This window comes from Talpa occidentalis, unplaced genomic scaffold, assembly GCF_014898055.3.
Source record: "Talpa occidentalis isolate TD23 unplaced genomic scaffold, MPIMG_talOcc4v2.1 talOcc4.10, whole genome shotgun sequence".
In the NCBI taxonomy this organism is placed as follows: Eukaryota; Metazoa; Chordata; class Mammalia; order Eulipotyphla; family Talpidae; genus Talpa; species Talpa occidentalis.
This window is the reverse complement of record NW_023600993.1, coordinates 87,489,133-87,503,114: the sequence shown is the minus strand read 5'-3', so window position 1 is coordinate 87,503,114 and position 13,982 is coordinate 87,489,133. Positions and strand designations below refer to the sequence as shown.

Sequence of the window (13,982 nt, the reverse complement as noted above, 5' to 3'; positions counted from 1 at the left end):
TGGAAATGGCTGCTGCTAAAAGGAAGCTGGTGCAGCCCCAAATGGGGAAGGAAGTTGGAGTCTAAGATGGGACACTTTGTCACATGGAGTTATTTCCTCTCTGGCCAGAGAACATGGATGTCAAGGAGGTCCTAGGAACTGGCTCGCTGAAGAGGGCCCTTGGACTTAAGAGTCAAGTATGTTAAAACAAAACACAGGCGAGAAGAGCTGCCACTTGATGGAAGGGACTGTGACTTGCTGAGAACAGCAGCCAAGCAGGTGACTGACGCCCATGTAGGTGGCCAAATGGGCTACTGGGACAGGCTGGGAGCAGGATCCGATGCTGGCTCCTGCAGGGGTGCAACTAGGGCTGGACAGAGAAGGCAGCAGGAGATCTGGTCCCCTGCAGACCATGCCTGGGGACAGCAGAGGAAGGCTAGAGCTACCTGCCATAGTTAGAGGGCCCTGGGGTTCCTCTTTCCTTCCTCTACCCCTAAGTCATCCTGTTCACGCCTATGCTCAAGAGTTGTCCTCGCCTCTGCTGTAGCTCCAGCCTGGACAGAAGAATGTCCCTTTTTCCTACAGCCAGTCTGCTCTGGGGACTTCTTCCCATAGGCTCTATTACAGGCAGACACTTGGGTGGTTGCTGGAGGGAGAGAAACGGGCATAAGTTGAGCAGCACCCCAGGAATACCGGCACAGCCCAAGTTCTATCTAAGCTGATTTGATTTGCATCTCCAGATGACAATGTAATGAGCAAAGTGAGGAGCCGGAACAATAATAGGGCTGTCCATCCAAAGTGCCATCTGACCAATCATTTAAAGGGCACCTGCTGGGAAGGCAGTGGGGCCGGGGGCCCCTGCAGCCACACAACCATTGTCCTTTATCCTAAGCTCTCGGCTCCAAGCTCACAGGCTGCCTCGGCGAGGAGTTCAATGACCACGAATCTGCTTGAGAAGCACGGGGGCAGCGCTGCCCCCTCAAAGGAAGATCTGGTTGCTACTGCCACCACTGGGTCCCAGACCTCCCCACATATAATGGGGGTTCTAACCTCCCTGCCCTGGAACCTGTCTTCAGACACACCGAGTCCCCATTTAGCAGGGCTGTTGGATGGAAGGAAAGCAGCCTGCCGCCTCTCACCGCAGTCAGCCACTCTGGCCTCCGCCTCAGGGATTAGGGCCAGGCAGCCTCTTATGTTAGGTTAAGAGGCATTAGGGAGGGATGAGAGTTAAGCCCAGGCGGGAATCTTCCTAGGACCTGAACTTATTTCCTGGCAGTGGGGAACAAGATGAGTGGAAGGTGCCTGGGCTTTCTACCATGGGGGCTGGGTAGGGACCAGCCTCCTCCCTTACTGCTCAGCACAGTGAGGGGGTCTCCTGCAGCCAAGGACAAGGCTAGAGGAATTCTCAGACACGTTCGGCCAGCACCTAGAACCAGGGTTCCCTGGCCTGTGGGCAGTGCCTTCTAGCCTACTCACATAGCAACTGGGTGTTATCCTCAGCTCTTCCTCTCAGCCCCTGGCCTTTGAGCGATCCCAGAGCACATTGCAGCTGCCTCCTGCCCTCCCCTGTTCAAATCTTCTCACTACAAGGGCAAATAGCATAATTCATGACCCTCTTTTGCTTAAAACCTGTCAATGGCTCCCACTGCGCACACAACAAAATTCAAGTGTCTGATCCAAGAGGCCCTAAAATCCCCCTGCTGCTCTCCAGCCCAGAAGACCCAGCCCCCACCACCGCTGCCTTGGTGTGCATGGGCCTGAGGCCCCACTCTGGTATCTCTCAGGCAGCACCCAGCTCCACGGGGAGGTATATGTATCTTTTAGGAAACAGTTTCTCCAATACTGGTCTGTGTCGTCTCTGCATCAGAGTTGCCTGGGGCGATGGTACAGGGATATCAGTTAGGGAAGCACCAGCCTATGGGGCACAGTAGGGGGATGCCTGTTTAGTGTTGCCAGGGGTGATCTAGAGGGAGCTCCACTGCGGAGGCAAGGGCTGACTGAACCTTCATCTCACAAGTGAGTCAGGTGAGCTGGGCTGCATCTGAACTGGGCCAAATACTGGCACCGCCACCAGCTGTGTGTGACCTGGGCCAATCACCATCTCATAGTCCTGGTCAGCACGGGTCTACAGTGGGGATGTGGAGAGCAGCGCCATGGCAGGAGCTCAGTGCTCTCAGGTGCCCTTAGGGCGGGTGGAACCAGACAGAGGCGCCACCGTGCAGGGAATGAAGCAATAGAGCAAGCCCAAAGGTCGGAGTGGTAGGCTCGTTGTAAGCAGCTGAAGTTTTCCTCACCTTCCAATCTCAGGTCTGGCTAAGATGATGAAATGAGAGTGTCCCTGTGCCACGAGGGGGTCGCTCCGTCTCACCGGCCTCTTCCCCACCTGCCCGACCCCCTTCCCTGAGTCTGTAGTGCAGACCCAGCTGGGTGCTGGTCTGGAAGCCCGGGTCTCCCCTACTCACCATTACTGTGATTTCCTGTTTGGAGGGAGGCAGGGGGCTGCAGGTTGCTGCCCAAGGCCCCGTAACCGCGGTAACTGTAATTGAGGCCACCGTTGACATACACAGGGTCCTGGGAGTAGGAGGAGGCTGGCAGTGAGTAGGTGGAGTGGGTGATGGCTGCAGAGTCCCGGGAGTGCTGCTTGTCTAGGGCTATGGGCTCGTCCTGCAGAGGGGGAGGAAGGAGCTGGAGAACCGAAGGGGCAGCAAGTCCTCACCCCTGTCCCTGGACAGGGTATATGAAGGCTAGAGCCCCAGAGTTCCTGGGAGCCTATGCTGTGGCTGGCTCAATGGAAGGCTTTTCTGCTCCTGCTCCCTGGTTGCCGTGCCCAGGCCCCACCTGCTCTGTTCATCTTCCTGTGGTGGTGTTTGGGGGGTGGGGCTAGATTTGACCCTCCTGCTCAATGGGAAGGGCCCTCTGGCTGACATCCAGACTCCCTAGGTCTGCAGGGTCTGTTTGAGGGGGCTCCTCTGGCTTGCCCCACCGCCCCAGTCACAGCTGCCCATCTTAGCTCAGGCACTAGTTGAGCACTGTCCTCACTACTGCCATACACGAGGCACCCCCATGTCTGTGGAATGATCGGTGACCACCTCTCATCTCCCCAGGGGGTGAGCCCTGCTACCTGCGAGGGCTGGTAGATCTCCAGGCGCATCCTTTTGGCTGCTTTTCTCGTCTCGCTCTCACAGGCAGCTGCCAGGATGTTTTCTGCCATGGCCGAGGTCAGGTGGGGAGGTGTGGGTCTGGTCTGCAGGCAAAACAGGGATGGATTCAGTGTTGGCACTTGAACAGAGACCCTGCCTTAGAGTGCGGGTGATGCAGGGCTGGGGTTCTGGTTCCAAAGCCCTATCAATCATGCTGGGCAATCTTTTTGGGCCTCCGTGCCCTCTGAAAATCAGAGTCACGGTGCCTGTTTCCAGGGTCACTAGGAGGTTTGTGCATAAAGGGTCCCGGGGGTCACCCAGGAGTTGCAGGTTGTGGCTGAAGGTCAGTGGCAGGGCAGAGGGCAGGGGTGGGGCTCACCATCTCCATGCCGTTCTTCTTCATGCGACGGCAGGACTTGAGGTACGTGCGAATGCGCTTGCGGGCCCGCTCCTGGAACTCAGGAAACTGCCGGCTGCAGGACTCGATGATGGCCTGGATCTTCTCCTTGGGCTGCTTGGATATGGGCACCATGCGGTCCAGGTTCTCGTCCACAAAGAGACGCACAAACATCTGTGGGAGACACGGGCCATGGGATGGGGGGAGCTGGCCATGGCTGAGGGCCCCGTCCCCGCCCGCTCTTCACCGGCGCTCACGTTGAAGGCCTTGAGGCGCTCGGGGTCCATGCCCTCAGAGTCGTTCATCTTGTCATTGTCCTCGTGGTCATCGTGGTCGTCGTCATCGTCATCTGCTGGGGGGGCCCGGCCCACTGTCAGGTCCTCAGGGCAGCCACTGACCTCGGTTTTGATGGAATCGTAGCTTCCTGAGCTATAGGGGGGAGACTGAGGGCGAGGGGTGGAGTGTCAGGCCAGGTGGCTGCCCACCACCACCTCTTGGTCTCCAAATGCCATGGGAAGCCTGGGGACTGGATGACGAGCACATGCGGCTGCCCCATGAGCCACATCTGTGAGCTCCAGCAAGTCCCCGCCCCGCCTCCTTCATCTGTGAAGTGGGGACATCAGTGCTGCCCCCACCCTCCTCGGGTGGCTGAGGAGGAACTGCCTGCACAGCACACGCCTGGCACCGGGTACGGGGTGTTGGTGTACTCGGTGGCAGTGCCCACCGCCAGCCAGCCCCTTTGGGTTCTGCCAACATCTGTTCTGGCTTCGAGGTTTTCCTCCCGGATCCCCAGGGGCTGCAACCTTGGGTTGACAACCGAGCTGTCAGGAAAGCAGGCGTGTGCTGTCTGTCGGGGAGGAGGAACAGATGGCCTGGGACAGGGAGCCAGCCAAGGCGACGGGGCCATTAGGCAAAGTGTTCCTCGGGCTCCCGAGCTGGGCTTCTCGTGTCTGCCACCTCCCACAAAGACACCGTGGCCCCGATGCAGAGTGCAGGTGTAGAAAGGGGGGAAGGGAACCAGGCCCACGGGCCATCACCTGGCCTACAGCAAAGAAGGGACCCAGCCCTTCACTCGCACCCTACCAGCTCGGCCCTGCTCCTCTCTCGCCTTGGAGCACTTCCCAGCTCCCTGCTTTCTCCATCTTTTTTCAGCCCTTATGCCTCAGTTTCCGTCCCGCTACCCTGCTCTGGACAGATTCTCTAAGACCGCTCACTGCCTTTTAGAAAATTTGCAGCCTGGTTTCACTCACTGGGCCCCTGACTAGCTGTGTCCTGGGGATGCTATCTCTGCCCCCAAGCTCCTTATGATGTGGCCACGTGGTCACCTGGGAGGCGACCACAGCTCTGACTGAGAGATGGCAGAAGATGGGCATTGGTGCCCAGGCCCGTAGTGGTTGCCACCACTGGGCCTCCTGTTACCACACCCATAGGGGTCAACCCTATCAGGTCATCTGACTTCCCACTGGGCTGTGCTACACTTGCAAGGGAGAGTCAAGAGTCCCCCGGGGCCCAGGACAAGTCACATACCCAAGCTGCTCCTTAGCCAAAACCTCTGCCAGATCAGAGGAGACAGCAACTAAGAGATCCGCTAATTCATGCTCTCAGCTTACTTCCTTGGCTCGCACGTGTGGCCTGAGACCGTGGCGGCAAATTCACCCTCTCCAGCTTCTGGCTCACCACAGAAACAGCTCTGCCTGCTCCTGGTGCCATCCCCTGTCTCACATACTGGCCCCACAGCCTGAGCTCAGACACACAGTGACAACTGAGCTCACCCGTCTGTACAGAACTCTCGCATGAGACGCGCCGTCCCAGGCCAGCACTGGCACCCACCCACCCTCTCTACGGAAGAGGAAACAGGCCCAGGCAGGGGTGCGTGGCTGGAGCCCAGAGGTGCAGGACTCTGAGATGGTACCTCTGGCCTCTCAGCCCCGGCAGGAGAACTCGTGCCTAGTAGTGCTCACGTGCCCAGTGCTGCCCAGCACCTCAGCAGGAGACCTCAGTGGGCTGGAGGCGGCTTGTAGACATGTAAGGGGAGGCCCCAGAAAACAGGAGCAATGCCAGGGGCACCTGTCACCCCCACCAACCTGGTGTACTGAGGAGTTTCCCACACCCTCATCCCTGGGCCCTCAAAGGCCTCACCCTTCTCCCACACCGCCTGCAAAGGGGGCCAGGCACACCGAGTAGTCGGGTAATGAGCGGCCTTGGGCTCCTGCGCAGAATGCCACCGAGGGTTCTGGGGAGGAGGAACAGGCCACACCTCCCTACTGCCTCCACCAGGCAGGAGCCATAATCTCACTTGACAGAAGGGGGAGATCCAAACTCAGAAGCGAGGGCCTCACTTCAGGCCCCACACTGAGCGTTCTCTCCTCCTAGAGCCTCCCCAGGAAAATGACAGCAGAGCAGCCACGGCCACTGTCCTGTCTTGGTATCACAACTCCGGCTACCTAAGCTTACATTTTGGCCTCGCACCGCCCCACACACCTCAGGGGTGGTCTTCACTCCGTACTTGACGCGGCTCCGCAGCCCATCTGTGCCGCAGCCATCCGAGGGATAGGAGGGTGTGCTGAGCGCCGTTCCTGGTGGGAGCTTGTCACACAGGTTGATGGGCTGGTCCTCCGTGGTGGCTGTGAAGTCCATGGGGGCCACAGCGCCGTTGCCGTTCATCTCGGGGAAGGCCGGGTCGCCCTGCGTGCTGCTGGATGTGGACGGGTTCAGGGTAGAGGAGCCATTGCCACTGCCACTCTCGGAGGAGGAGTCATCTGGAACAAGAGGCCTGGCTGTGAGGTCCCACCCCAGCACCGTGGGCCCTCCCCCCACACGGCAGCCACAGGACTACCTGCCCTCTGCAGTCCTCTCGAGTGTCCCCGGCAGGAGGTGAGCACTGCTGCCTCCATTAGAGGTGCCAAGACCGAGGTGGGGGCAGGGTCCCTCTGCCAGAAAGCCTCGGGGCCAAAAGGAGCGACTTGGCCCTGGAGCGCACAGGGCTGGGAGGTCTGCATGCCACACCCACAAACGCCACATCAAGGGAGGCCGATTGCCTGGAAGTGAGTGGCCACAGCTCGTCTGGCCAGCCTGCTGGCTGCCAGAGGTCCTTGGACATGCCAGAGGCCATCTGGGGCCGAGCCAGGCCCTCCCTTCTCCCCAGTTACTAGGATTGCACAGTTCCACTCAGGGGTTCCAGCCAGTGGCCCCCTCTTCCTCACCACTGCCTTGCCTTCTCCCTATAGCACCTGTCCCCATACCAAGCCCTGGAATTTCTCCTTCCTCTGCCTGCTGAGGGAGGGATGGCTCCAGTTACCCACTTCCTCCTGCAAGCAGGCCCAGTCCAGATATGACTATGCAGGCACATCACCCCCCAGCTTGCCCTCTCTGCAGGGCACGTGGCCTCGGGCCAGGGCTGCAGGGTTTCCGTCTGTATCCCTGTATCTGAAAGAGCTGGCAGCCCCACAAAGTCCTGCCGAGGGCGCCCCCTGCTGTGCAGAGCCCAGCACTGCCGGGGGGATTTAGAAAGTCAAACGGAGTAGCCGCTGGACATTTTCAAATTCCAGCCCCTCTCCCGAACAAGCCTCTGCCTCCTTTTTGATCAGCTGAGAGGCAGCGTCAGAAGCCACACTTGGGTTCCCCAGGTCCCCGTCCGGTGGTGTCCCGTGCGCCCAGGTTCCCCAGCAGCTCGGCCACTGCCCCGAGTGGGTGGGGGAGGGGCGGCCACAGTGACTCCTGACTCGCATCCCAAACCGCCTCTTCCCCACGCCAGGGTCTCTCTGGTCCCGCCTCCACCCTCCCACCCAGGTAGATTACGAAGATTTAGCCCATGGGCGCTGAGAGCCGGGAGCAGGCGCACCACCCAGCGTCCCCATGGCGACCGAGCAGCTCCAGCTCCCCAACCAATCGCCGGCCTCCGGCCTGCCCAGGGGCGGGGCCGGCCTGCCCATCCAACAGCCGGGGCCAAGGGGGATGGGAAAGGCCTCGAGAAGTGTCACCCCTCCCCCTCGGCTGCTGCAGGTCCCCAAGGATCAGGCTGCTCCTCCACCTCCTTCCACAGCTCCGCGGTCTGCCCACAGCCCCCCACGCCGTGCTCAGCTACATTCGGGGGGCCTCGGCGCCCGCAGGTCCGAGCCCCTGCTACGCCTGGGTCCTCACTGGCCATCCCTGCTTCCTCCTCAGTCACCACTTGGCAGGCTCTCCAGGGACCTGTCTAGATGTTTGTGGAATGAACAAATTACCCAGCAGTATTTCCGGAGCACCTACTGCCCGCCCGGCCTTGTCCCAGGGTGGGAAATAAAGAAGTAACTGTAACCTGCGGTAGCCCTGGGGGTGGCGGCGCTGCTGCGAGGACAGAGTCCTGCCAACCATGAGGAAAGTGATTCATGGGAAAGGGCCTCCAACTTGCCAAGCACTGGTTTCCTCCACCCACCTTGCCCAGCTTCCAGGAGTCGCCTTGTCAGCAGCAGGGACCCCCTCAGATTCACACCCCTATCCTTATCCAGAACCCACCTAATTATTGGCTCCTGGTTCTATAATCTTCCTGGTCCCCACTGTCCCCAGAGAGCTCCACGACCTCTGCAATCTCTCCCAGCCCAGGTCCCGCTACACCGGCCGCTGCCGGACCTCACATGCCCAGCTGCCATGTTTGCTGCCAGCTCAGTCCACCTTCAAGGGCTGCCTCCTCAGGGCTGGCCCCTTCCACCTCCACTGTCCTTAGGAAGGAGGTGCTCGAAGCCCCAAGCCCAGTCAGGTGCCTGTCCCTCCTAGGGGTACGTCATACCTCCTTCACCTGGTCCGGGATCAGTCATGAGAGCTCCCCATCCCTCACAAAGGCAAGGTCTTTTGCCACAGATGCCCCCACACCTGGTGTTCAGGACCCTTTTTTGCAGCGGCTGAGGAGCTGGAGGGCAACTGGCTGAGCAACTATGGCCCCAGCAGGCGCCCATTCTGAGCCACCTCACAGGCATGACTTCACACCCTGGCACCCTCCCCAGACCACTCACCTGACTTCGAAGGGCCTTATCTTCTTCCTCTGGGTCAATGAGCGCCATGCCTGGCACATGGTGAGCCAGTCGCCACTGCGTTCAGCAAGGGCATCCAGCCCATGGCCTTGTGTGCCACACCCTATATGGGCCCAGAAGTGACACCCAACTACCTGCTTCCTCAACCAGGTTTTTCCTCCGAGGGATGGGCCCCTCTGCCCAGTGCCTCTGCAGGCACGAGCATGTCAGAGGCTTGGGTGCTGCTGAGGATGCACAAGTGGGGGCTCCTGGGCCCCTCCCACTGTCAGCTGCCTGCCAACACCCATGCCCCAGGAATGCTCTGCCAGGGAGACACAGGCACCAGCCCCAATGGTAGCAGACCTCCTGCTACTTAGATGCCGCCCTGGCCTGGTAAGAGAAGGGCTGGGCAGACTGGACCCATCGGGAGTGGACATGGTGTGGCCATGTAGTCCAAGTTCTCATAAGGAACTGGAAATCTGTGCTATTAGGTAAATATCCAGATTTTAAAACATCCTTGACTGACTTAACATTGTTTACATTTTGAAAAAACCTTGGGAGCCAGAGGAAATAAAACAATGTGGTCTATCCATGCTGTGGACTATTGTTCAACTGCGAAAAATGAATGAAATTCTCACATTGGCCACAACAGGGACGAACTTTGAAGACGTTCTGCTGAGCGAAACGAGCACGACGGGACAACACCGAATGAGTCTAGTTACACGCAGTACCTAGAACAGGCCGCTTCGGAGACAGAAAATACACGAGGAGTGCCGGGGGCTGGCAGGAGGGCGCGCGGATGGTGAGTTTCTGCTTAATGGACAAGGAGTTTCTGCTTAGAGTGATGAACCCCATTTTGGAAACAACGCTGCTGGACGCACCACACTGTGAATGAAACTGCTGAACGGCACGACAGAAATGGCCAACCGCTGTACATCCCTGACTCCCTCCACACACACAAAATCCCGAGACTGAAGGGGGGAAAAACCAAGAAAAAATTTAAAACCCTCTGAAACAAAACAAAAGAATACCCCAAAGCCTTGAGCAGGCCAGTGGACCCCAGCGCACAGGCTCTGTGTGCTCCCGGGGCCAAGCCCACCCGAGACGAGACAAGAGGGTCAGGGTCACGATGCTTAGGCCGCCCTCATGCTGCTGCCGCCTGCCCCGGACCCTGCGCAGGGCTGCCTGCTGACGGGGCCACATTGTGCCCACCAGGGAGCCATGGTGTTAGGCAGAATGCAGAAGGGCTTCGTGGTGGGTGCGGCACCAGCCCCCCCGCCCCCCCCCCCCCCCCCCCGCCTTCAAGAGGCTACTTCGCCTTCTTGAGCCGTGGTTCCGTTCAGGCGGGGCCGTCGGGGGTGAGGGATGGGGCGCAGACCACACCTGGTCTATAAAGCCTGGCCCCTCAGGCCCCACGCTTTCTCACTTCAAAGCTCTGCCAACCTCCTGTGCACCCAGCTTCCCTGCTACAGCATGGGCTTCTGGGGACCCCTCAGAGGCCAGCCTGGTGACAAATTTGAGGTGGGTGTAGTGAGGGGATAAAGGAGAGGACGAAGCACCTGGGAGAGGCCCTTTCTGCTCTCTCCTTCCTGTAACACCTAATGGGTGTCAGGCCTCCTCTGGGGTACTGGGGACACGGGTGAAAAGACAGGGGTGGGCACTGTCTCGGGGGTTCACACGCCAGTGCTCAAGAAACCAACCATAAAGGTCTGACAGGAGAGTGGGCGCCAAAGAGCCTGTCCTAAACTTTCTGAACCTCAATCCACACCCCCTCTGTCCCGCTCTTCCAGGAAGCCCCCCCGATGGCAGAGCCCAGTCTCACCTCAGCTCCAGACCACTGCTGGGCACGGCAGGAGCAGAGCAGGACGAGGAGGCTTCCTGGAAGAAGGAGCCCAAGGAAGAAGCCTCAAAGGACAAAGCTGAGAAGGCCCCGGGGCAGGGGCTGAAACCTCCAGACCCAAGCAGGGGCAGGTTGCTGAACTGTATGTGGGGCACCGGTGGCCCCCAGCCGCTCACCCCACTCTAGCTGTGCTCTGGGCCTTGGTGCTTGCTGTTCCTCCCCAGTGAGCTCCCCAGGACTTTGCTTAAAGGTCATCTTCTCAGCAAGACCTCCCCTGCTCGGGCCCTGGCCCACTCTGGCATGCTGACCCCTTCACCTATTTCTCCAAAGACAAGCCCTGGACCTCCCGACTGTGGGAGACAATCACCTCCGTGCTGCTGAAGTCCGTCAGAGACCGCGTGCATCGCGCATGTCTGCTTATGGTCTCGGGGTCATCCAGGGTGCTTCCCTGCAAGGGCCGAGGGAGTGGACCCCAAGCCGGGTCCTCTCCTCGCCGTGGCCCACAATGCCCAGGTGTGTCCCTCCGGCTCAGTCCGGACATGGCTGGACCCACAGAGCCCGGCCGTCCCCCAGCACGGGACGTGGCCCGGAGAGCCCGTCGCCGGGGAAAGAAGGAACAGAGAAGGTTCCGGCCCATTCCCGATCCTTCTGCCTCCCGGTGCCCTCCAAACAAAAGTGATGTCAGAGAGACAAAGACGCGCAGCCAGACCCCAACAAGAGCAGGCCAGGCGAGTGGGCGTGGGCGCGGGGCCTCCCTGCCTCTTGACCTTGGGCACAGCCCGCCTCCTTGGTTCCTCTTATCTGCAGCCCAGGGAGTTGCCACTGACGCCCTCTGGGCTCCGACACTTTATGGCTCTGTGAAAGAACCCAGCTGGCCCCATGGGCACCAAGGGCCCGGCCCACGGATGAGGCACGGGGCCTGGGGGGCGCGGGCGGCCAGTGGAGGGGCACTTGGGGCAGGCGTGAGTTCTGGTTGACGAGGCCCCGGATCTGGAGCTGACAGGGCGCCTCTGTCCCTACCAGGTCCTTATCTGTGCTCTCTGCCGGGAGGCCCCTTGAGAACCGACACCCCACCCTAGGCCCACCCCGCAGAGCCGGGGAGCATGAGGCAGGACAAGACTGCCCCCAAGCTGTGACCATGCAGGCGGCAGAGGGAAGGGCCCGCGTGGGGCCAGCGCCAGGGGTGCGCCCCTCGGACCGTGTCCCCAGAGCCAGGCCGCCCCGGCTCTGGGGAAGGGCAGCTCCCTCGCGGGCAGGACCGGAGCCCACCACCTGTGCCCAAACGCCTGCGGGCAGGAAAGGGCTGCTGTACCCATCGATTTTGACGCGGGGCAATGTGCTGCTATTCAAATGGGGGAATTAGCGATGAATGGGGGAAATTGTTCCTCCCTCTGTCCCGTCTCCAGAAGGAGACAAAAACCCCTTTTACCTCAGCAAACAATGCCCTTATGTGGGCGCCAGTGCCCCGCAGCCCGGACAAGCCCGGCTCTGTGTGAGCCGCCAATCGCCACACCGGGCTCTGGGGCCGGGGCCAGCAGCGCCCTCTCCCAGTGGGCGACCCGCGCCGCTCCCAAGGCGGGCGGGGAGAGGCGGGAAGGTCCACCATGCCAGCACCTCGGCTGGGCGTCCGGCTACGCCAGGTGGGCACGGGCAGCCTTCGGTGGCCAGAGGTGTGGCTGCTGGAGCCAGGCCTCCCGCCCGCCGTGGGCTTCTGTCACAGCAGCCTCCGGGGGGGGGGGGGGGCATCAATAATTCACGCACAAAAGAGACGAGCAGGGAGGAGGAGAGGGGCGAGCGCGGGCTGGAGGGAGGTCTCTGGAGAGCCAGCCAGCGGCCTCCCCACCCCACAGCAGCTTCAGCCGCTGACTCTGCTCGGAATTTGGGTGTGCGCTCACCAGGGCTGGACCCCGCCTGCTCTGACAAAGTCCAGGGGCCTGGGCTGTGTTTACAGGATGCATAGTTCCGGGGAGCACCAGGCTCCCAAAGGGCTACCCGGAAGGAAGGGGGAGGGCCAGGGGTCAAACGGGGGACACTGAGTAGGGTGAGGCAGTCCCACGGGGATCCACCGTCCTGGGTGACGGGCCACACGGGGTGCTAGCCCCACCTGACCCAGCCTTTAGGCCCTGGCTGCCCCCTCTGAGCACCTGGCTCCCTGCAGTTCCCAGGCTTGGTCTGACACCTCCCCACTGGGGGCCCCCCTCGCACCTCCTAATGCCACCAGCCCAGGGACACCTGCACCTCTATTTCCACAGCACCCGCCTTCCTGCCTGGCCTTCAGTGACTCATTCCTTAAGCAGGTGCCAACCCCTGGGCCTGAGGCCTAGCGCGGCCCCATCCAACAGAAACAGGCCAGGAGCCCTGTTGGGAGGCTTCACTCTTCTAGTAGCCACATTTAAAAAATCAAAAAGCAGCAGGTGGAATTAATTTTAATAATCTGTTTTATTTGACCTAGAACATCCAAAATATTATTTCGGCAAGTGATCAATACTGTATTAAAACCGAGATATTTCACACTTTTTCACAGGAAGTCTCTGAGACTCTGTTGGACACAAACAGTGGCCTCGGCCTGCATGAGCGCTTCACAGCCATCTGGCTACTTCGTTGTCATGATTTCCCCCTAAAACTGAAGTCATTTCTCAGGGCAGGGACCCTCGGCTCCTGACCCCGAGTAGGGCTGGGGCGGGTGGCCCGAGTTGGCTGCGGGGCCGTTGGCGGGTCGCAGGGGAGGGCGGCCACCTTCAGGGGGGCGGACACCACGCACGGGGCCGGGGAGGGCACACTGGTCATCCCTGAACTGCACCAAGACCCACCCTGCAGGCATGAGGGAGGAGCCAGAGGCTCCCAAAGGGAAGTCATCAGCTGTCTCCCCGCTTGAGTGGCACAGCCCAGAAGGGCCCCAGCATTGCCTGTCTCCCCAAAACATCCAACCCTGAGGGCTTTCGTTTCTAGGGTTCAGTTTGCCCATCTGGACAATGGGAGAACCCCTTCCCCTGCCAACACTGCGCCTCCTCCGGCCCTCTGCTCACCCCACTCCCCACGTGGAGGGTTGCGGCCTGTGTCCTCCCAGGCCAGACATTCAGCCCGGCCCCACCCCTAGGCCGTTCAGAAATCAATGCTAGTTCAGTGTACTGAGCCCACTGCCCTCCCACCCACCCCAAAACAAATCATGTGCTCGGAGAGCAAAGAGAGGCCCTTCTGGAGACCACGTGGGAGTGATTCACGGGGCAAGGGCCCTGGCCCCCGAGCCCGGAAGTCGGTCTGGGTTCAGTGCATCCCAGTCCTTAGGTCAGAGTGATGACGCCAACGTGGCCCCGGTCACTTCCTGGTTCTTGGGAAAGCTGCCCTTGGACAGGCGCGGGTGGTGATGCCTCTCCCGCACCCCAGCGGCCTGCTCGCCAGTGCAGCAGAGCCTGCCTTCGCAGCGGGCCCGGGCAAGCCGGCCCACGTGTGTTCTGCCCCAGGAACGGGGAGGCGCAGGCCTCTGACTTTCCCAGTGGCCGGGCTGGCCTGGGCAAACAGTCCAGGTGACGAATGGGGGAAATTGTTCCTCCCTCTCCTTTTCTTACAGGTGACCATCACCTCTGAAGCCCCGGAGCTTGTCCCGCCCTAATGCCTTCACCAGGCATCTGGGAGCCTAGGAC

The 13,982-nt window shown here is 60.6% G+C and overlaps 1 protein-coding gene across 10 annotated transcripts in view; it reads right to left on the bottom strand.

Moving 5' to 3' along the window:
• The window catches only part of NOL4L (nucleolar protein 4 like), a 125,064-nt gene that overhangs the window by 6,230 nt on the left and 104,852 nt on the right, over window positions 1-13,982 (bottom strand). For 9 of the 10 annotated variants that reach the window (XM_037497047.1, XM_037497056.1, XM_037497073.2 and 6 more), the window contains 5 exons: window positions 5,998-6,275; window positions 3,774-3,959; window positions 3,499-3,690; window positions 3,101-3,223; window positions 2,442-2,643 (listed from right to left, as the gene is read on the bottom strand). In XM_037497047.1, coding sequence (XP_037352944.1) covers window positions 2,442-2,643; window positions 3,101-3,223; window positions 3,499-3,690; window positions 3,774-3,959; window positions 5,998-6,275 — 981 coding nt within the window. Of the gene's footprint in view, window positions 1-1,455; window positions 1,563-2,441; window positions 2,644-3,100; window positions 3,224-3,498; window positions 3,691-3,773; window positions 3,960-5,997; window positions 6,276-13,982 lie in introns of all 10 variants that reach the window. The other variant, XM_054697120.1, reaches the window with a different exon arrangement.